Here is a 23358-nt window from a genome sequence, read left to right on the forward strand (position 1 = left end):
CATTTGAAGATGAAATGTTTGCATTATCAGTGTGTATGTTTGTAAAATCCTTGTGTTCAGGTTCAGCAGCTCAAGTCACAAATGCAGAATCCCCAAAATGGCTGTACAAACAAGTTAGGCCAGCCATCTACCTTAGACAGTTTTGAAGTCACAGGTATGCAGCAGTCTGGTATGGTTTCTGTTGGACCTGGCTGTGGTACAGGGCTTTACTTCATTGACTTGCAACGTACTGCTGAACTAGAACGCAAATGTGCCACTCTTCAGAGCCAGGCAAGTGCTGGACCAGCATTTTTAAGTGGACTCTGCAGTCTGTACACTTTAAAACTTAGCATAGTGTGTTGTGCAGATTAGCAGATTACTGCTATCAGAGCTTTGATGTGGATTTGTGAGAAATGTAGTATTGAAAATTCTGTTTACATAAAGACACAGTTCACACTTATTTTCTTGCTGACGTGTTACATAAAGACAGTGCAGTACTTATTTATGAATCCAATGGCTGCTATGTTTTGGTGCTAGACTGACACAAAAAATGATTTGGCTGCAGGTTTCACAGTTGCAGGAAGTTTTGCAGTCTATGAGCTTAACCAGACATGAGGGTCTTGATCATAGCTCCCACTGTACAGCTGACACAGGTAAAGATGAGTACCTATTTAGAATAAAAGAAAATCCAAAATACAGTAAAATACCTCAAACCATGGTGTCATTTTAAAAACTTACATTTTGTAACAACTCTCCTGACTTTCCCCAAAATTGCCCTCTGTGATAAAGAAACTGTTGTAACTTAAACTACATTTGTTTTACAGAGCTTGTCCATACTGTGCATGTAATGGAGTACATATTGGATGACCATAGTCAGCCAGCCTCTATAGATACACATGGATCTTCTTGTCACTGGAGTAAGTGTCTTACCATGTGCTCCCAGGACTTGACCGTGTTCTCATCTTTACCTGCTTGTATTCTTTTCCTTTTGTCCATCCTTGCCTGCGCTGTGGTACCCATGTCTGTTAGTGGTTCCTGCATATCTTTACCTGTCACTGTGTAATGTGAAATGGGAGGAAGTATTTCCTCTGTACTACCAAGACAAGTCTTTTTTTTGGGACAAGATAAACAAAAAAGTATTCGGATTCTATCCTTTGCTGTTAACCAGTGTCAAGAAATGTAAGTAAGCAGAGTTTTTTGGAAATAAGACTGCTTCTGACAACTTTGTTCTCCAGCGATTTATTTTTTTTATGCTTTCTTGTTCAGCATCTTATTTGCATTATATATAGTTTTTTAATTGCATGTTGCATTCTTGTTTCTCTTAAGCTTTCTTTTGTTTTTGATTTACTGTTTATTATTGCCCTATTTTCTGTTTGTTGCCAATTTTACTTTAAGGGCTGCCATTCTTCACTGTTACATAGATTTTAGATCTGTTACTTGTTCTGTTTTCTTTTCTCTGAAACTGAGCCTCACTTTACATCCTCATCAATTCTCTTGTCTTAATTGTTTTTGTCTTACTGTACATTTGGTGTACCTTCTCTGCATTTCAGAATGTTTAGTCGTGTGTATATCAGCCACTTCAGAACAGTGACTTATGTTCCCTCTGTCTGACCCTATGATTGCGCTGTGTTGTGACGACCTTCCTTGCCATAGGCCTCACAGAGTTCACATTTCTACTGCCTTTGTGCCACATCTCTTACATACGAGATCAGCTTCTGTCAGTGCCATCAGTTGCACTTGATCCTGTTGTTGCTACCGCCATCAGAAGTGTTGGTAGCAGCTACCATCTCCCATGTGTTTGCACACATCATGCAGTCATTGTAAACAAACAGAGACAGATTTGTTTTATTCGTGCAGGGACTAGGTGCCAGACTCCTTTGAAAAAAGGAGTAAAACTATGAATTTTTACAGTCTAATTCTAGTGACTATTACTCATGTCAACAGTGTGTCAACAGTACAGAACTCTGGTGCTTAGAGCTAGGAAACGGGATCACGCCACCCTCTCCTGCGTTTTCTATGCTGTCTTCCAGTCCGATTTCGCATCCAGTACAAACTGTCCGTGCTGTGTTTTAACTTAATTCTTTGCTGGCACCTGCCCTGATTATTGCTCTTCCTTACATCCCAGCTAGACAACTCCGTTTCTCATCTGATGATTGTCTCCTTACTCTTCCTGTCACCAAAACAACATATGACCACAGGATTTTTAGTTATTGTGCAGCAAAACAGTGGAACTCTCTCCCTTTCCATATCCACTACCTACCCACTATTAAATCCTTTTAACGTGCACTGAAAACGCACCTCTTCCGTAAAGATTACTCCTAACAACCTTTCCCATAATGCTAGTCCTTTTTCACACCCTTCCTTTTGCAATATCATGTTAGTCTTAGCTCTGTTTAGGACCTGCAACCACCTGTTGGGTCACATGAACAGGCCGCAACTGCCCACAGTCATTGCACCTCTTTACTGCCTGAGGCCTTTAGCAAGTTTTTTGTCCACAAGATTCTTGACAACTGGCTGTTATCTTTCATTTATCATTATTGGTCTGCACAGAGAGTGCGATCTATCTTTGTCATGATGCTGTGTGTTTTAAGTTCACATTGTTATTATATAAAGGAGTATGCTGGCAAGTGTGAAAAGTGTCAAAATACCAAATGCATCAGGTGGTATAAGGCAAAAAATGACAGTCCTGCAGCTGAAGAAAATTTGAATACTCTATTTTCTTTAAAATTTTTCTTAAGATGTGCTATTCAGTATGGTTCAAATTTTGAAGAGTGACAAAGTGAATATGAAATATATCTTTCTTTGTTGCTGCATCTTACTGGCCTGCTTTATTGTCATGCATCCAAATGATAATGTTGGCAATGTGGCAGTCACACTTTCATGTCTTTCAGGCAGTATTCCCCACTCTCTCTCACCTTACCCTTCAGAGGAAGAAGAACTGTACTTTCGCCAAGTTCCTCATGATGGAGCACCCACCCGTCCCCGCAATCTCAGCCTACGACATCAGGGAGAGCACTCTGTGGTGTTACACTGGCTACCTTCACAAGTATTACAGCAGTCTTCTGTATATCTCAAATCACCTATCACAGGTATGGAAAACAGTGTTGAAGTTAACAGAACAGTAAATGATGTAGTACGCATTTCAGTTGCTGTTCAAGACCTTTAGAGCTGTCACGGTTGTGCACTTGTCCTGGATGCACTGTGTGCTGTACCAATGTTCTGCTCATGCTCTCCTTTGATCATGGTGGATTATTGTCGCAGCATTATTGGTGAGAATGCAATGTCAGTGGTGTCATGCTGTGGAGTGGTACACTTATGCTGGTGGTGGGGCAGAGACGGAATAACAGGGCATGAGCATGTGTGCATGAACATTACAAAGTGCCATCAATGATCAATGTATCCTTTTGTGTCTGAATATATTGCTTTGTGTTTTCCAAATAAATAAATATGCCTCCACATCAACTTACAAACTGTTGGAAGTCAAGGACATTACTGAGTGGACAGAGAATTGGGAGATCATGATTGGCACCACCAAGATATCCCCTCAGCTTCCTGTCTCCTGCAAACAAGGCTGTCAGCCTGAAGCTCTAGTCCAGGCACTACCACAGGCAGACACTCCAGCTTTCCAGCAGTCAGACTAGAAGAGTAATGTTTAAGCCTCAGATTGAAGAAATGAAGAGAAAAGGCTTCCAAAAACTGGCACTGCTCAAGAAACTAGCAGGTGTCTAGTTACAAGATCAATCGCACTGATTCTGGTATTTTGTTACAATGGGAAGATCATTGTGCCTGGTGTCTTGTTATAAGGAAGGTCATCCTCTGGAGACCCCCCACAAGATCCCTGTACCCATGAAATTTGTGGACCACTATCTACACTGACAAATCACCTACAAATGAAGTCACCTACATGAAGGCAGTAGCAGCACTTTTATCTTCTTTACAGATTTGGAATCTGTGTGTAATAATAATAATGAGGATTTATTTAGCACTTTTTCAATAATTTGCTCAGAGCCCTTTACAGAAATGATAAACACTCATGATCAGGACAAGTTCACAGTGAAGTTGCCCTTCAAAAAAGATGTCTTAAGTTTGGACTTAAAGGTGGTAAGAGACTCAGAGTGGCAAAGGCTTATGGGTAATGTGTTCCAAGTTGATGGGGCTTGGTAGTAGGAAAACCTCTGTCCATACTTTTTTGTCTTAGCTAGTAGGACTCAAAGAAGCTTGGTGTCAGAAGCTGTCAGCCATGCAGAACAAACACCAGACTATATCCCACAGGACTGGCTTGTTCACAAAGCAGAGTACTAGTATCTGTGGCCAAAAGAGGTGGACCTTTGCACTTAACTCAGGGGGACAGAAAATGACCACCACACCAGTGGTTTTCGTCATCGATTGTCAAGAGACTCATTGCACAGCTGTCAAACAGAAAAAGAAAAAGAAGAAAAACAATTTTTGTTGTTGGTAACTTTATAATGAAACACAGTCTTCAATAATCACTGAATAATTCACAGATTGTATTTAGTTACCCTGATTGATATGACCTGGCAGCAGAAAATGAGTAGGAAAGATAGGTCTGACAAAGTTCAGTTCTGATGTGTACAATTTTGTGCTTTTATTCCTAGGTTACAAAATCTACATCAATGACCGGCTTAAAGGGGAGATGAGTGGGAGGAAAACTTGTGCACTGGTAACAGGCTTGAACACCAGTGAAACGTATAAGTAAGTTTATTGAGTTCTTAGTCACCTAGAACCAGCATCTGCTGGAATAAAGACACATTTTTGGTCTCAAAGTGTTTTAAGTCTGTTGTCTTTAATCACTTCTCTATTTTGAAAGCATATTTTGAATTGGAGTTTAACACTTAAAGAACTTGTAGAAATGCATGGTTTATCTTGTAAGAATACTATTTCATTTGAACAGTTTACTATTGTTTAAATATAATTGGACTTTCATATGTTGCCTTACTTAATCTCTTTGATTCATAAGTTTGGTCACCAATTCTTGTTCACAGATTCTATGTAAAGGGTGTGTCTAACGAAGAAGAGTCTTTTGCAAGCAACATTGTGATGGCAAGGCTGGCGCGTGGACAGCCTATTGCTGTGAGCAGTGACAGTGACATGCCATCAGACAGTGATAAAGATGAAGATTCTGTAGAAGGACAAGACAAGCGAAGGCTACGTAAGCGAGACAGCCGAAAACATCGTAAAGTGCGCTCTCCTCGCTCAGAGAAGAAACTTCCAAAGTCCAGCTTGGAGAAAACCTTAGTAGAGGAGGAACTTGCAGCTAACCCCACAGAAAATCAAAAGACTTGTGACATTCTTACCCAGCCCAAGGTACACAAACACAGGCGAACAAACAGCAAAGAGCAAGGGGAGCTGTCTTGCTTGCCAAAAGCCTCAGGTGTTCAAGTGATAAGTTCACAGGCATCATCCGGCCCACACACAAGAGAGATAGCCAGAACTAGTTCTGCAGCTAGCCAGTCAAGTTCTGCAGCTAGCCAGTCAAGTTCTCCACGACATCATCCTTCCAGTCCTGTGGGAGGTGAGGGGAAGTGGAAAGCTCATACAGGGAGTTCAGGGCACTTGGAGCGAAGGTCAAGTGAGAGAGGGACACAAGGCAGTGATCACAAACGAGATCTTCCTGTACCACCTATGACCACTGGCACCCAAAGCTCACTGACTGAGACTTTCACTGTCGACAGAATGAAGTCTTTCCTCCACAAGCTTGGACTTCCATTGACAGATATACAAGCCAGCACTACAGAAGGAAGAGCTACCCCAGAAAGTTGTAGCATTAAAGGTCATCACTATAAGGGTAGCAGAGAGCCCACGTCACCTATACATGATATGACAGGTGTTCATCCTGAATCCCCAAAGGACAAAACAAGTCCTGACAAATGTCAGATGGACTTGAAATCTACTGAAGAAGGTAACAGTGTGCATGCCAGCCATCAGACACCTAGTCTAGAGTCAGTCACGGCTCATCTGGTAGAAGAAGTTCACAAAGAAGACATGACACCAACTTCAGTCAGTAGAACAGAAGGATCGTCTGTTGGCAACAAGGACAGGGAGCGATGCAGCACACCTGTTTTAGATGGGCGCCGACGTAGCCGCCCTACCAGTCCAATGGTGTCTGAAGGTGCAGGAGTAGATCAGCGAGATGTAGAGGTTTCAGTCCCAGATCGCAGGCGCATACCTACAGCAGAACTTTTGGAGCAGAGACTTAGTGCCTTTAAAAAATCATCATCGCTTACAAGCATGCCTGAGCATGAACATGAGGAGATGGACAATAAAGCTGCAGCTCACAACAGCAAACGCTCACCCACTTCTGACTCACTCCATGACAGTAGCCAGGAGGATGGTTCAAGTCGGGTCTCCACCCATCAACGCACGCACTCGTTTGGATCAGAAGCTGATTTGACCACAGCCAAAAGTGGGAGAAAGGAAGCAGGCATTGCATCCCTGCTGGCTAAACTGCAAGTTATAACCCACAGCCAAGAGGCCAGCCGAAGGGAAACAGGCACTCGTTTGCGTAGACGCTCTAATGAGGAAGACGAAAAACACAAGGGCACTGGCCGCACTCGCCACATTAGTGAGTCTGACAATGACATGTCATCAGATGCTGGCAGTAGTCTCCCTCCTCGTGCTCCCATTAGCGACAGTTCATCAGGCAGTCACTCTGATGATGGCAAAGTTCTCCATACTTACCATCGCACTCATAGAAGGTAAAGGTCAAGGCAAACTGTTGTAGCTTATTTAGGTTTTATGTTTGTCTAATCTTATGATTGAGTTTCTGCTAGTTGAATATAGATTTTCTGCCTTCGCTGTCATTCGCTTTTGACGATGAGACAGAGCTGTAAGAGAAGGACTCATTTTCCAAGGTGATTTAATTTGCAGGAGTCCCTCGGACCAACAGCGCCAGGTGTCTTGCTCTGACACCATGAACAGTCTGCCAGTGCACAGCCCCATCATCATGGAGGGTCGCAAACAAAATACAAATGTTCGGCGTAATGCCTCATTTCATGCACTTCCATCTCGACCAGCAGACAGCAATCTTGCCAGCCAGTGCACCGAGGCCAGTGCCTCTCGATCTGCAGACAACAGTCAGTGTGCTGAGGTCAGTAGTACACTTTAGCCCCTGCTGATTACTTTCTTTCCAAGAAGCAGTTACAGCGCTCTGGAAGCAGAATTGATGAACTTTATCATCAGAAAATATTTCTTTTATCTACATTGTATTTTATGAATAAAAAAAAAGTTGTTCGTGATTGATGCTAGTGTTCCTGGACTATTGATGCTAGTGTTCCCTTGTGATTATAGTCAGTTGACTAGTCCACCTGCTCCTTTTCCTCTGCAGATTTATGACACTCTCCATTCTTGCTGTTTGTCCTAGGATTCCTCTCTGTGTCTTCTTTGTTTGTCTTTTATTACCTGTTTGCATAGTTGTTTCTCTTTCTGTCCTTCATATCCTGTTCATGTTTCCTACTTGGCTTAAATACTGAGTTGATGCTCTTAGTGTGATTATGTGTTATATAAATTGCATGTTTGTTACTATTGTTAATCATTGTACAAAAGTAGTAGGTACGAGAAAGAACCAAGCCATAACATTACAATGATGCATAATGTGCTAAGCATGGAATATATTATGCATCACTGTGAAGTAAAGTTAAAGCTTTTATATAAAGGAGTTTCAGTGTCACATTTTTGTCACTTGGCTTCGGAAACATGAAAACTCCATGGGACACATAACTTCATTCATTTATATACTGAGGTGGGGTGTAGATAATTGCATACTGCAGCCTCTGGGTAAGCCTGTTTACTTGCAGTTTTGCTTTTGAGCTGGCGGGAATATCCGCAGATTGTGTCTTAGTTCAGTAATGATGGAGAGTAGGAAATATTAAATCCTCTGTAGGTGTAGTTACAACTGATGAAGAAGCAAGACAGTAGGACATGTCATCTTTGTCTGTTTAGGAGATAACAGCTCCCATGACTTCTAGCCAAATGGATGATGGTGGATCTACTGGTAGGGTGCCCAGTCCACAGGTGGGTTCTGCCTGCTTAGTTGCTCATAGAATAATTTTTATAACAGAAACAAATTTAGAATATTCACAAATCTCCTTATCATTACAAATGTTGAATTTAGTTTAGCTTGAATATTTTCATGTAGTTGTCATGCAAACATGCTGCTGAAATGTTTGTTCTCATTCCAGCTCTCTGTAGTTTATTTTATAGAAGTTCTGTTACACAGAATTGTTTAGGTAAGATGATTGTCAGCTTCACTTGATAGTTATGCCTGGCTGCACCATTCCAAACATTTCTTGCCTTGGGTGTTGCAAAAAACCCAATTTAAGTTTTCTTCTGTTTTTCTTATGTCATTTGTCCTAACTGTGCCCCTACTTTATTAATTCTTCTTATGAAGTTAATTGATGGGAACATTCTTAAACAAATGAAAAATAAGTCAAGAGTGAAAAATGAAGAACTGTAACTAAAGATGGTTTCCTGATCATAAGGGTATAGTATGCACATGTGTGAGTTTCAAATCATGCATATTCTTTGGTGGACAGTCATGTAATAATTCATTGCAAAAGCTGTAACATTTATTGAGAAACTTGTGAAAAATCCTTTTCTTGCAGTACAACTCACTATGACAAGATATTGTGTTGCAGGAATCGCTGGGCAATCCACGATGTAGTATACGTTCTCGTTCTCCAAGTCCCAATCGTAATCGTCAGCCTGTCCTTTCTGCTGCTCAGTTGAAAAGACAAGGGGAAACAACTGGGAAATCATCTTCTTAAACCCCTGTGCGCACACAGCACCAAGTGACATTCAGCTTTGCGGTGCAAAATCTTTCTAATCAGAATTGTCAATCATCTTTGCTTACTTGGACTTCAAAAGTACATGGCACTCTGAATACAGACAGCACTAAATGGTTCTGTGAATACAGAGTTGTAAAATTCAGAGTTTATGAATGTCTCAACCTCCTGCCTTAAGACTAGCATGACTTTTGCCTGTAAAATTTTAGGGTCTGTACAGAATTAGTATACATCAAACAACACTTGCTATTTGCAGCTGGTAAAAATGCTGAGCATAGCATGTAAGAATGACTGTATTGCATTGTATCATTTGTTGCATCCTGACAATAAGACAGTGGTGATGATGTCAACACTACCAGTGTTAATAATGATGAAAATCAACAGTTTCTGTGGTGAGTGTAAAGATTGCAGATTGAAGATCTTAAACTGAGCAATAATGTCTACACATCTAGTACAGATGTGAGAGGTCTTGTATTTCTGGGTATGCTGGGAATACAGAGAGCACAAAACTGGAATATTTGAGTGCTCCACGTCTCTCATGTGTATCTACTTCTGCTTGAAACATGGGACCATGTGATTAGTGGTACTTTAAAATCATTAAGCTTGGAGTAAAATAATGAAGAAGTCCATGTGCCATAAATTCTAGGTCCAATGTCAGCTTCTCGTTTTTAAGGAATGGTTTTCTCTTTACTTTGTCTGCTGATTAGCTCATTCGTTTAAATGTGCTGAAATTTTTTTTTAAGATGCTTAATGATGACATGTAGATGCTGAAGGCCTATTAGTATAATTAGGCTTTTACAGCAAATATCAGGATCATAGATGCTAAAATAATTATTTTAAGTTCAACATATAACTGTAGTGGAAAATTCAGTGAGTTTGACTATTTATTTATGATCCGAAAAAAAAGAAAAAGGTTTGATTCATAGGCAGAAGGTATCTGCTCAGCTGCTATCAACACTTAAGTAAAATCTATCACAAAATGTTATTTAATAGTTTTATTATTACCACTTTGTATTATTTAGCAGGAAAAAACTGCAAAAATTAACATGTTACAACACTGAAAGCCATTTATCCAGTGATTATTTTTACATTTATGTGTTCAAAATCCCCTTGAAAAAGAACTCATGTAAGTGACTGTACATGCATAAGTCTGTATTCATATCAGACAATTTAACGCAACATAAGGTTTTTGGTGAGCATTGAGGGGAGCTAATAAACACAAAGACATCATTGAAGGGAGAGCTAATAGTCAACATCGAGACTGCATTAAGGGGAGAAAACAAACATCAAGACCGCATTGAGGGGAGAAAATATAATGCAATATCAAGAGCAGTGAGCGGAGACAGAAAAGTTTTAAAATCTAAAGTTTCAAATGTTTTCTGAGTTCCATTTCCTTGCTAATTGATCTTATGTTTATCTTGCAAAAACAAAATTCCTGTATATAGTGGTGTAGGAACAAGGGGGCAGCCGCCTGATCAAATAAAAAATAACGAGGAGCCAAGAATATGAGTCATTCACTGTCAGCATGGAGTTTGCCCCTACAAAGCTGATTATCTTCCTACGCCACTGAAAATGTATGTGTAGTTCTCTTTATGCCATTCCTTAACACACAAGTCAAATTCTTAACTGCCTTCAGGATGTATAATTCATGTTTAATGACAAGCTGAAATGCTGGTGATATTTATGAATGTACTGGGTGATGGTTCTTTTTGAAAAAAAGTATAATTTTAAATAACATTTGTTCTTTTACTAATTTCAATATGTTCTTTTCTTGTCATTTTTCAGTTTCTTTAAAAACTGTTTCGATTTTCAGTCCTTTCATGGTGGATTCCAGTTAAAGATGTGTTCATGTAATACTTGTGATCTCAGGTTTATTTCTGTGAAACAAAACAACCATGAAATAAAATTTTTCCACTGGTTTTCTTATTGTTGCAGCTGGTAATTTTATTTTGTAATATTTAAAAATTGTTAGTATTAGAGCAGATTTGCACACAGATGAATTTGGAGTGTTGCTTCTATTTGTGCATCACAATAAGTTGGGTGTTTTATGTTATACTTTTGCTTTTTCTTTCATTCGGCAAGAGAGCTTTGGTGTTAATCAGCTGCAAGGACCAGAACAGCAAAAGAGAGGTTCCTACAACACATCATCCAATCTTGTCACAGCAATATTAATATTTGAGGGATCACTGTGATTAGTATTGTCAAATATTTGGTTGTCATGTAAAATTTGCCTTTGTCTTGACAAAAATAAGAAGCACCTGGTCTTGGCATATTGCTTTAACAGCGATAGAAGTGGATGAACACCTAGTTGCATAATGGAGTTTAAGAAAATTTCATCCACCAGGAAAGAATTGTTTTTCGTCCACCAAGCAAGTATGCACAGATAAATCTCTAAGTTGCTATCAGGTAAATGGCACCATTATGGTATCTCCTGCAAAAACATTGAGTTTTATCATTAACTTTTTTTGGGCGGAAGGAGTGGGGGTTAAAGAACTGGTACAGTGAATAAAATTCTGAATTCAAGCACTAATGAAGGTTGTAGCGCATGTGAAAATTTAACACATGCAAACAAGGCATTGCAATAAGGCTATCTTTCTGATGACATAGAGGTCTTGACCTCTTTCCAGAATTAATTTGTTGGTGTTTATCACCATGTCAGCTACCAAGGCTATGCTGTGGTGAAAAATGTTCCTGGTTACTTAGCAACTCCCCCAGAACACAGGGAGAGGTGCGATATTTAAACATGTGAAGCTTGTGAAACAAATAGTATTTTTTGCACTCTGTGCATCTTGTAATGAGCTATAGCCAGTCACCTGAAAAAGATATCTTGCATTCAGATGATCTTTTAAGGCGACTATCGTAAAAATACACTTTTTACATCATGACAAACTATTTGCACAAAACAGAAAACAGAAGATTTTCAAGCTCTTTACCAATTCTAAACATTTAAAAATGCAATAATTGGTTTTGTAGTGCGTTATTTCATTTAATAAACATTGGACTAGCACATTTTAATGGAATGGCAATGAATAAGCAAAAGGAACAGTGACTAGTTACAAAAATATTTAAAAGAAAAGAAATTAAACTACTGTAAACAACTGCAGTGTAAAGAAAATGAGATCAGAACAGTAAATAAATTCAAATAAATTCCCCAATGAGGTGATAACCAAACGTTAACATCCATAAGAGGTATTAGTAAACTATGTATTGCTAATAATGTTAGTGTACACAAATTCAACTTTATTAGAAACTACAGAACAGCTTGTGTCTGCACAGACTATGCATCAGAAGCTTATATTCAATTACCAGTAAAGCTGAGGCTACTACATTAAATTAAAAGACTGTTCTTACAAAACACATAAACAGTAGCTTTTATACAATAAAATTCAACCATGATCCATAGTTCACAGGTGATATAGTTAAAAGTAAGAATCTGCCCCCTGCATTGCACATAGCTAAATATATTCTAAGGAAGCTGTCAATATAGGACATGCTTACTAGAGATAAAGCAACCTTTGATAAATAACCCTAAACATGGAAAATGATAACAGCACTAGTAGTGCTTGCAAATTATTCATATTTTTTAATGGCTGAAATAAGGTGATAATAGGTGTGGTGTTTTTTTTTTTATATGATGACCCGACAGTCTAGACTCCTGTGAGTTCTATAAAGGAATTTGGGGGTAAACACAACAGAGGGAAAATGTTACTTAAAAAATATGAGAGAATCTAGACCTATCTCTCTGTTTACAGATAAAGAAAAACTGTATATAAACACAGCTGTCAACAGGTCAATGAAGACCTAAAATCTCTGGCAATTGAGTAGGTATAACGTGACCGTAGGTCACTGCCCACTGATGCAACCATAGGGATATTACTTTGTGGATGCAACAGCAGTCAAAATTACATAATATACCATGTGCAGTGTTGTCAACAAATGCCATTTTTCTCTGAAGGAGATATTGTTAGGAATACTGCTTTTATGTACATGGATTTGGATTCCCAATCAAAGATTGCATGCTATTCAATGGCTTTGTTGTTTATAAAAAAGACTGATTACATTGGCAGTCATGTGACAACTCTGCTAGCATACTGCTTTGCTATGGTTTGGTGACAAGGTTGGGAAGTTGATGTGAATGGCCTAAAAGTACTTGAGTTAGTGTAATTTTCTTTAATCCCTGAGGACAATATACACAAGCTGTAAAACCACAAAAAAAAACCCATCAAACCAATAGTTTACAAAAATTGGGAAATAAAAGTAGCAATATATGTGCATCGGATTTTGTATAAATGTCAGCATGCAGAGGCAAATTCTTTACCTGATTGAAAAGATATGGCTTTCTTCAATAAAAATAATTGTAAAAGGTCAGTATGGCCAATATTTTCAGTAAGAGGAATCTGATGGAAAGTGATTAAGGTCCAGTTTTATTTAATGAAAAATGTCATTTAAAAATGGATTTACAGCAATCTGGATACTGGGCTAGTAACAAAACATAACCTCACATTGGCAGCTAGGCCCCTGGCTGGTGACTTCACCTTATACACTCTTGTATGCCACATTGAGTGACTTGCAGGCTGAGATATAGAGGCCTTAAAGCTGACAGCAGACACTAAATTACACTTCTTTAACCTACAAGCAAAGATAATAACTTTAATACAAGGAGCGGTTGACCGATGCCTGACTGCTGCTCCACAGCACTGCATTACAAGAAGTGGCTGGCAGGTAGATCCTGGCTTATACAAATGCATTTCTACACCAACGACTTTAAATGTCAAACTGTGTGCCTGAACATGAGCACTATTGTCACCAAATTTCTGGCATCTCTGCAAGCTTAGATCACTCAACAAAAGACAGGAATGATAACTCAAAAAAGAGGAATGATACAGGTTACAGTGATGTAGCCTTGTTCAATGTTTCTGGTTTTTACACTTTCTATACAAGAAATAATTATTTTATTTTTTTACACAAATATTTAAATTCTGACTTTTTGTCTCAGGTGGTAGGATGTATAAAATTAATCAAGAGAATAAAGAAGATGAGAGATCAGAATAAGTGTTACAAAATTTGATATCTTCACAAGCTAGCTTCAAAGTATTAAAGGCATAAATGTGTCTAATGGTACAATGCATGATACAAAACAAGCTGCATATAATTCTTCATAAATTATAAATGTTCCTAAAATACCTTGTAGATAGTGTGAAAGCACAGAATATGAATCAAAGTAATTAACAGTATCTTGTTGACATGTAAAAAGAAGATAAATCACAGTTATGGTGGTGAACATGAAGTAGACTTAACAACCCCATTCCCACCTCCTTTTCATCTTTACATAAACAAGAAGCTCAGCTGCCCCAAAAGAGACATAATGGATATGAAATGGTAAAGCACTGCCTGTAATGACACTGCAACATGACTGACAAACATAGCCTGTGACACAATTATCAGGAGATAAGTGCTACAAGTAACTGTAGTACTCGCATGTGATTTTACCCTTGACAGATGTCAAGGGGTTTTCAGCATTGTCACATCTTTATGCCTTCACAGGCTTTCTTGGGCAAGTATAAAACAGATCACATGAAAATGGACGTTGAGAATTCTTAGTCTGGATATAGCCAAGCTACCAGGCATCTTCAGATGATCACAGTCAAATGATCAAATGATCACAATCATCATTAATACATGTCTTTAGATGATCACAATCATTCACACATGTCTTCAGATGATCACAGTCTCTGTCCTCCTGATGCTGTGAACTGCCACAGTGCAAGAAGTTTCACATTAATTCTACATTCATTGCAGCACTCTGCCTATGGCTTGCTGCTTAATTTGGATTTTTTGTCATCCTTGTCTGCAGGCCCAGTTTGAAGTGTCTGTCTGATAAAGAATTAAGGTAAATTTCAAATAACATCTGTTCAGTGTAAGTGAAGGTAAAAGATTCAAGGGTGGAGTGCTCTAATAATCATGCAATAAGGCTACATTTGATGAATCAAAAAGGATAATGAAATACGTCATTAGTAAAGCAAACAGTACACTAAGTTTACTTCCATATTGAGGAAATGCACTTTACAAATTTTTTTATCATCATCATCATCATCATCATTAACCAAAATCCAATACATTTTTATTGTCTATGTCCCTTTACAAGAGATACAGACATTTGTCTTTGGAGCTCGCAAGCAATAAGCCAAACACTATACAGTCAGATCTCACCCACCCATAAAATTGCAACACTCACTCTTAAATGCCCTCCTAGCAATAATTATCAGAGGCACATGCACACACACACACAGACACATGGTACATTTGTTAGTCTTGTTTAAGAATGAGATTGCAGTGGGTACAAAGGATTTGGTAAAGGCACTCTTTCTGGCAACCAGTTGTTTCCACCTAGGGCCAGAGGGGAGCATTTGTAAATGTGACTGGTGAAAGGAGTCTGTGACAATACTGAGCATTTAACCTCACAGCCCTGGTGTATAAATCACTTAATGTCTTTGCGGAAGGCCAATGATCTTGGCAATCTTGACCACCCAAGCAAGCCCTATATTTGATGGACAGAACACCGAATCACAATGATAGATTAAATGTGAGAATGCTTTCAATTAAGCTGCAATACATGTTACCATAATCTCTGACAGAGAAGGAAATTAAGTGATGATGAAGTTAACTTTTATCACTTTTAAAGTATGGTTAGTAAAGCCACGAGAAATTTCTATCTTTTCTTTATTTTTATTTTTTCTTTCTTTTTTTTTTTTGAAAGGATACATAGATGTGCTGAGCTGATGAAGCTGTAAAAACAAAAACAACAGCAACAGATGACTGTAAACATCAAAAGCACAATTACACTTGCTAATTATAGCTGTTTATACTCCTGTAAAGCTGTTTTGAAAAAACTGTTAATAATTGTTCATGTGTACTTACAATTTGACCATGCTGTAATTTTTTGTATTGTAATTATTTTTAGTATTTCAGTGTTTGCCTGCCTTTCTGCATGCATAAATGACTGAGGAAAAAAGTTGTACATATATGTGTTCAGAGGTACATATGCACATATATGTACATATGTACATATGTACATATGCACATGCATAACACTTGTGTGAATTCTTTAAGTTCTTATTTTCTAGAAGCACACATTATTTTTGTTTAAATGAGACTTTTGTTTCTTAATGAATTTTGTCTACACTATAGTTGTTTTACATAGATAACTAATAGACTTATTTTCCAGTAGTTTACACACGTTCCTTTAACAACTCTTTGACCACTATTTACCTGATCAATTAATTTGGAAAGATTTCCGTTGGCTGTTGCACGGGCCTCCTCTGTGCCTAGTCTGCAAGCACAAAATGTTTCACATAATAAACTCAAGCATGTTTTAGCTACTTCCATCTAAGGACCTTAAGACTTCACTTGACCAGAAAATACAGTTTACTTCTATACATAAGTGGAATTTGTTTCATTAACATTAATACATGTTATAATGTGACAGTATGGAGAAGCCAATATATGACAATCAACAACTGTTTTTTCAGGTAACACACAGTAACATTCACATCAATATCACAACTGCTGCAGCTTAGAGCTACTCACCATAGCCCCTCATTATGTTAAAACAGCTTAGCAGTTAAAGGAATCAAAATGAATTAACCTCTGTAGATTTGACCACTTGTTGGGCATGTTGGAAGGTTGGCATCACACAAATTGAAGTTATTTGCTTAGATTTTGTGCCTCGTAAACACAAATTTGAAAAAAAGCTGTACTAGGTGGGTCTTTAAGATCAGTGTTAAGCTATACAAAGAGTATCTCTCCCAGCAAACGATCATGAATTATAGTTTTAAATCAAATTGTCAGTATATTGCTGATATTACTATTGAGCTAAACTAATGTTTTACTAAATGTTTTACTAAATAATCAGTTTATGTAATAATGTATAATGTAACCTGTGCAAATCCTGATGAACATCAAGTTCAAAATGAAGACGAGCCAATCGTTCTTGCTGTTCCCGAATTTGGTCCATTTTTTCAAATGTTGACCCATCACCTGTAATAATATATCTTTATTGTCTACTTCAGTCTACAACAGAGATAAAATAAATGTATTTGTTTGAAACTCTCATAACTAATAAACTAATCTAAAGTACATCCCACTTTTACACATCCATACACTTATTTACACTCATACTTAAACCTCCCTCTCCAGCAATGATTTTCAGAGGAACACACACATGCACACCCTACGTACATTTGTTCTGTTCAAGAGTGCTATTGCAATTGGTATGGAGGACTTGGTAAAAGTACTCTTCTTGGCGACCAACTGTTTCCATCTACCGCCAGAGGGTAGCATTTGGAAATGGTGATGTGGTGAGTGAGAGGGGGCTGTGATTACACTAACAGCTTTTAACCTCACAGTCCTGTGTATAAATAATGTAGCGGTCTTACTGGAAAGCCAATGATCTTGCTGGCAATCTTGACCACCGTTATCACACAAGCCTTATCTTTGATGGACAGATCACTGAGCCACACCGACATTAAATGCTAGAATGCTTTTTTTGATCAGGCTGTGATATACTGATCCAAGTACAGAGCCACCAATTCCTAAATTCCTCAACTCAGTTAGCAGGAACAGGCGCTGATGTGCTTTCCTGGAAACAATGTTAGTATTTTGCTGGAAGGATAGTTTATTGTCTAGATCTGTGCCAAGGTACCTAAAACTTTGCACCTGTTCTACTGTCTCACTGACTTGCTATCATATCATAGTAGTCAAGCTGGCATCATCCACTCCTTTTTTTTTTTGCTTTGTAAGTAAACTGGTAATGATCTAGCTGATCAGCAATGGCATTAATTGGTACCACACAGCCCTCTACATGCACTTAGCAAGAACAGGGGTTAAGGGCACTGGTCTGAAGTCATTTGCATATGACTTTTTTGGAAGAATGTTGGAGGTCTTACATAACTTAGTAAAGAATTGACAGTTAAGGAACAGATGAAACAAACACAGCAGCACATCCTATCTCCTGTCTTTTTGTCCCACGGCCCATCATTTAGTCCCAGCCATGCCTCACACATGTTTTCTCCTTTTAGTTTCATCTCCACCATGTTTTTATATTCAATTTTTGCCAGCCTGCTTTTCTATCAAAATTCTTTGCTTTGATCTCTCACCCTTCTCATATCACCATGGACAACAAGGCAAGCTTTAAAGTCTTTGCTAATCCATTGCTTATTGCTGGAAAAAAGTTTATCATTTTTGGTTCCACAACACAGTCTTCACAAAAATGAATGAAGGTACTCAGTTTCTATGAGTTCTTCATAATCAAAGCAGCTGTCAACAAACAACTGCCAGTTCTTTGCCTCAAAACAGCCATGCAGTGTCTTGATCAGGTCAATCAGCCACTGACTAATGTCTACAGCCCATTGTATGATCTCTATATCAGATTAAAATGTGTTCTATGTGGCAATGACTATTGTTAAGCTGTCAGCACTGTTCCTTGAGCTTGTAACATTGCCCTTTTGTTCTTGAATTTCTAAAAAGTTAGGCATTGACAATCATGTCAAACATATGAAAACTATTTCAATTAGGATGTATCAAGTTCTTCTGTGGTGCATGCTGTAGGAGACTAGTACATTCACTAGTTCACAAAATGTTTACCATGCACATGAAAATGTAATAAATTTTCTCCAAGTTCCAGATACATGACTGCTGCCTTTAAGGCCAGAAACTCTTGAACAGAATTATGCATTATTACTCTCAATCTTTAACATTACTGAAAGCACGGAGTTTGCCCGAGTGAAAGTCCGCAAGCAGCTGCAGCAAGCCTTGTTCCATGGCCCGCACATCTGCTACATCTCGCAGAAACGAGTGTTCTTTTGTCAAGCGCTTTACACCACTCACTCCTGCATTGCTTCCCCCACCAGCTCCACTGCTTTTACCTGGTACACATATTTTTAGGAGCCTGACACCAAATGACCATGAGGACAAATTATTTTTTAAAACGAATGAACACATTAGCATCAATAACAACAATACTGAAGGACAGCTCTCCTCCATACTAAGATAAATAATAATGTATCTTGTTGTGTATTACCTACATTATCAGAATCTTATTTAAAACATATACTCAGGTTGAAAAACAATTTATCCCATATAAAATGTTTTTGTCAAAACTCGTTTATATATCTGACAAAGAAGACTGTAATAAGAAATTATTAATGCGTGCTTAACTTTCAAATACATAAATTTGGGTGTATATCCTATTATTTAAAAGACATGCCCCTCACCTTTCTTGCCCGTCTGTCGGTCAGGCGGTCTATCATGCTGCGTTCGACTGGCATCTCGAGATGTGCTGCGTTTTCTGCCCTGTCCCTGTCCTCCATCATTTAATTTGTTCCGTTTGTCTCGGCCTTGGTGTTGTGTGTTACCTGCGTGGTCTGCCGAGGCCATTCTCTGTGCGCTTAATCTTATATCTGTCTTTCACTGACCACTGTTATGTTCTCCACGACTCCAGTAAACGTCGATTAATCTTACATTTACATAGAATAGCACTAACAACAAGTGGAAAGTAGAAAGCGCATTTCACTTTTCTTGTCGATCCGAATGTTTTGTTCAATTTTTTTTCTATTCACTCACATAAATCTTCGTGTGAAAGGTTTACATCGATCTGCAAATGGTCAACACAGCGTTGAGAGCAACGACTGAACCAAACGCCAAAAGCAACAGTAAACTAGATATTCTGCACCTCATTCAAATAAAAGATGCAGACGGTAAATATTTGGAGGATTTCACTGTAATGTTTCAATGAACTGCAAGCAAGCATTCTTAAATGTGCACAGGCATGTCATTCGTATATTTCTGAGCTTGGAAGTTGCTCCGGCAGCCATCGCGTCATACCAACTTATCTCCCTTGAATGAAACTACATTAATTTTTGAAAATTATATTTCCAAAATCCTGTGCCTGCAACATTTAAAATGTAATTACTCAACAAAATATTACGTCAAACGATTTCTTTATCAATACTTCTCGTTGACTTTCTGCAGAGTTTTGTAGCTATATCTTTAAAATATTTTATTTTACTTCCGTCTCCCATCGTCTGCTACGCGAAACTTTAGGAGGAAGCACAATGCAGTCTGTTAGAAATTTAGGGAAACTCGCAACAATGACAAAAAACAAAATTAGTCAAGGTCAGCTATAATTAATAATAAAGCATTTAATATAAAATATCGCAACGCCAAAATTGAAGAAAATCACCTTAAATTTGGAACTAACTTGAAGAAATGGCCTGATCAGCAAGACCAGAAATGAGAAAATATATAGCAGCATGACAAATACATCACACAACACATAAATTTAAAAAAATAAATCATGCAATAAAGTCTAAAACTGATAACAAACCAATAGCAAGTGAAGTACAGGACTACACACTCACGCACATGTGTACACACCCACACACATCGACAAACGTAAGAGCAGCAGTTACAGTCTGGTGACAGTCCCGGCAGTTAGTGCACAAGACTGTAAACAATGATGTGTTTATGTGTATGGATATAGCAATAGTTCAGCTGTAAGATGGTATTCTCACGGCCAAGACAAAAATCAGGATAGGGACCTGAAACATCTGAACCCTATATGAGAGAAGTAAATCAGCTCAGGTAGCACAGGCTGTGCGAGACAAGGTGGATCCACGAATGGCACGGTGTATAGCAACTGCAATGAGAATGGTGAGCTGCTCACAGACTTCTGCTTGTTCAATATCCTTGTAGTTGGAGGCACAGTTTTTCCACACAAAACCATTTACAAAACCACCTGGACTTCACCAGATGGACCTACAGAAACCAGATCGATCACATCACCATTAATCGCCAGTTTAGAAGAAGCCTGCTGGATGTCAGGGTAAGGCGTGGCGAAGATGCAGCCACAGAGCACCACCTGTTGTGGCAACCATGAAGATACAGCTGAGGTCTCTCCGTGATTTATCAGACAGATCGCACTACAAATTCAACGTGTAGTTTCTTAGAGACCACAGAAAGCAAGAAGAGTTCAACTGCGAAGTTAAAAACAGGTTATTTGCGGCGCTGAAGGGACTTTGAAGAAACAGTGGCCAACCCCTGGACAGGATTACAAGAGACGTGGAAGACTGCCTGCACACGTGTTCTGAAAGAGAAAGAAAAACAGAACAAGAAATAGCTGACTTTAGGGACTTGGTAAAAGACAGAGGAAAGGAAAGAGCTCAAGCAGAAGATCAAACAGTGACAAGACCAGCAGGAAAAAGAAGAGCTCAGAGCAAAGTACTGGGAGATAAACCGAGAAGTGAAGAAGAGTGCCAGAAGCGGCAAGAGGCAGTTCTCACACAGAATGGCAGAAGAGGCAGAACAAGCAGCTGGGCAAAATAACACAAAGAGACTATACGAAATTACAAGAATTCTGTCAGGAAAGAAAAACACCAATGTGTGCAGGCCAGTAAAGAACAAGAATGGCAGCGTCATTACCGGGGATGCAGAACAAAATTCTTGCTGGCAAGACGGCAAGCCCAGATGGCAATCCTGCAGAAGCACTCAAGGCAGATCCAAAAGCCGCAGCGGAGATGCTACACCCCCTGCTGCAGAAAATTTGGGAACAGGAACAAGTTCCAGCAGACTGGAAGCTTGGCTATCTAGTAAAGCTACCCCCAAAATAAGGCGACCTGACACAGTGCAATAATTGGCGCAGATCACTCTATTGTCCATTCCCAGCAAGGTGCTGACCAGAATCATCATGGAGAGACTAAAGAATGCCCTAGACAAGAGACTAGGGCAAGAACAGGCAGGCTTTCGGCAGGGTAAATCATGCACATACCATATTGCTACACTACGAATTATTATTGAATAGTCCATTGAATGGCAGTCGCCACTCTGCATGACATTTTTGGATTTTGAGAAGGCTTTTGACTCCGTAGACAGAGAAACCATCTGATGCAGCACTGCGGATTTCCGCCAAAGCTCATTGCCATCATCCATCAGCTGCCAGGTGATGATCCACAACGGAAAGCTGACTGACCCCTTCGCAGCGAGGAGTGGAGTGAGGCAAGGTTGTGTGCTCTCGCCGACAATCTTCATAATCGTCATAGACTGGATCATGAGCAGAACAACCTCTAACAGCAACACGGGTGTTCAGTGGACCTTCGCCAGGCAACTTTAGGATCTCGACTTTGCGGATGACATCAGACAGACTGACAGATTGGCCGCTGAGGTTACCCAGTCAGGTTCACTGCTCAGTGGAAGCATTGTCTTTCAAACATCCATCCAACCATCCAGAGCACACTTCTCATAATACCCTTTTTGATGTTAAACGTTACATAAAAACTAGTGGGCAAGAGAGTGGGTCGACTTTTACTGCAATAGGCAGTTGGGCACTTGATACCGACTCTTTCCTCTCCTTCTTCCTCCAAAAAAAAGTAAAGTCTTCGCTTCACATTTGGTGCCTGGCATCATATCGATATCATCTGCGAAATGTAGAATGCGCATCAGTTTCCTGTCGGTGGAAATGGAATTGTGATGTTCGTAAAGGGTTTCTGGGGAACCGAACAGCCAAGAGCTGGCTAGAGGACTGGCGTCCGAACCCGAAGGTACGCCGGTTCGTTACCAGTGTGGAGGAGCGCAGTTGCCCCAGTTATCGGAAATGGGTAACTGACTTCAACTGTAGAAAGACAAAACCCTCATACAAAAATTGGGTCTTTATCATCTCACCCACTTACATTTAGGAGAAGACCAAAAAATGTTAGAGGACGATCTTTACCTTTAAAGAGTTTTCAATCATTATGTTCTACAAAACATGCTGAACAGTGCAAGCACACTCAATGGACGCCATACGGAGCACTCTCAATGGACGCCCACTGATGTGTGAACGAAAGCTTCTATTTGGTTATCTAGAAATACTGCGTTCATCGTACAACAAGTTCGACGAGACCCTCGTCAATACTCTTCCACCACATGCCAGAGCCAGTCTGTCAAATGTCTTTTTTGGGTTGATGATTTTGTGGAGATGTCGCTGGTGTTAAAGATCTGTTCCTAGTCTGAAGCCAGCCTGTTCTTCTGCCAACCGTTTGTCTGCGGTGGTGTCCACATGTTTCAGGATTACCTTCAGTGCGACTTTGCTTGATTGGTTGATTAGACTTATGGTAATGTAGTTTGGCAATGTTTGCTATTTTCTTGGTTTGGAAGGGGTATGAAGAGTGATTGCATCCATTCTCTGAGCCATTTTTTTAATTACCAGCTTCTTCGGCACTAAGCAGAAAGGTCTTTTTCTTTTCCTCTTTCCCACCTGGGATGGGAAGTTGTCGCCAATGACTTCCTTCTATGTGAAGTGACCATTGCTATTTTTAGTTATTTTGTTGTTCTTAAGTCCTTTTGCTGTTAAATCGTGCCATTCCCCCCTCTATTGTCCGGCATTGGTTTTTGTTCCAGTTTCCTCTAGCTGCCTTCACCCACTTTCTAAGGGAGCAACTCCATGGTTTGTAGATGGAAGCTCGTCAGAGTTACTTTTCCTTCCCCTCTTCAAGGTTCATTTGATCTCATTTGACTATCATCTCAATAATATCGTTGTTGTTTCTCC

At 39.2% G+C, this 23358-nt stretch overlaps 2 protein-coding genes across 14 annotated transcripts in view; one reads left to right on the plus strand and one right to left on the minus strand.

Annotated features, from left to right (window-relative positions):
- LOC112565711 overlaps window positions 1-10700 on the plus strand; it is a 29049-nt gene extending 18349 nt beyond the window's left edge. For 7 of the 8 annotated variants that reach the window (XM_025241367.1, XM_025241369.1, XM_025241370.1 and 4 more), the window contains 9 exons: window positions 61-270; window positions 545-632; window positions 804-896; window positions 2871-3068; window positions 4596-4692; window positions 4983-6695; window positions 6868-7087; window positions 7939-8010; window positions 8634-10700. In XM_025241367.1, coding sequence (XP_025097152.1) covers window positions 61-270; window positions 545-632; window positions 804-896; window positions 2871-3068; window positions 4596-4692; window positions 4983-6695; window positions 6868-7087; window positions 7939-8010; window positions 8634-8762 — 2820 coding nt within the window. In that variant the 3' untranslated portion in view covers window positions 8763-10700. The remainder of the gene's footprint in view (window positions 1-60; window positions 271-544; window positions 633-803; window positions 897-2870; window positions 3069-4595; window positions 4693-4982; window positions 6696-6867; window positions 7088-7938; window positions 8011-8633) is intronic. The other variant, XM_025241368.1, reaches the window with a different exon arrangement.
- Window positions 10701-11696: 996 nt separating this feature from the next.
- LOC112565712 (coiled-coil domain-containing protein 28A-like) lies at window positions 11697-20276 on the minus strand. 6 transcript variants are annotated; one of them, XM_025241379.1, is made up of 7 exons: window positions 20198-20276; window positions 19052-19431; window positions 18539-18703; window positions 16718-16817; window positions 16050-16110; window positions 15543-15565; window positions 11697-14654 (listed from the first exon to the last, which is right to left on the minus strand). In XM_025241379.1, the coding sequence occupies exons 2-7, from the start codon at window positions 19212-19214 to the stop codon at window positions 14588-14590; spliced, it is 579 nt and encodes a 192-aa protein (XP_025097164.1). In that variant the 5' UTR covers window positions 19215-19431; window positions 20198-20276; the 3' UTR covers window positions 11697-14587. The 6 variants fall into 6 exon arrangements, with proteins under 6 accessions (XP_025097164.1, XP_025097163.1, XP_025097165.1 ...); XM_025241378.1 differs by having other exon boundaries at window positions 20164-20268; XM_025241380.1 differs by having other exon boundaries at window positions 20202-20267.
- Between the last annotated feature and the right edge of the window lie 3082 nt (window positions 20277-23358).

Source organism: Pomacea canaliculata, linkage group LG6 (genome assembly GCF_003073045.1).
Source record: "Pomacea canaliculata isolate SZHN2017 linkage group LG6, ASM307304v1, whole genome shotgun sequence".
In the NCBI taxonomy this organism is placed as follows: Eukaryota; Metazoa; Mollusca; class Gastropoda; order Architaenioglossa; family Ampullariidae; genus Pomacea; species Pomacea canaliculata.

What these genes read in the sequence shown, in the direction of transcription:
- LOC112565712 (XM_025241379.1), bottom strand. Translation starts at nt 19,214, where the DNA reads ATGGCCTCGGCAGACCACGCAGGTAACACACAACACCAAGGCCGAGAC. An exon ending in CCGACAGACGGGCAAGAAAG is followed by an intron (nt 18,704 to 19,051) that starts GTGAGGGGCATG and finishes TATGTGTACCAG; the next exon opens with GTAAAAGCAGTGGAGCTGGT. An exon ending in GGGCAAACTCCGTGCTTTCA is followed by an intron (nt 16,818 to 18,538) that starts GTAATGTTAAAG and finishes ATATTATTACAG; the next exon opens with GTGATGGGTCAACATTTGAA.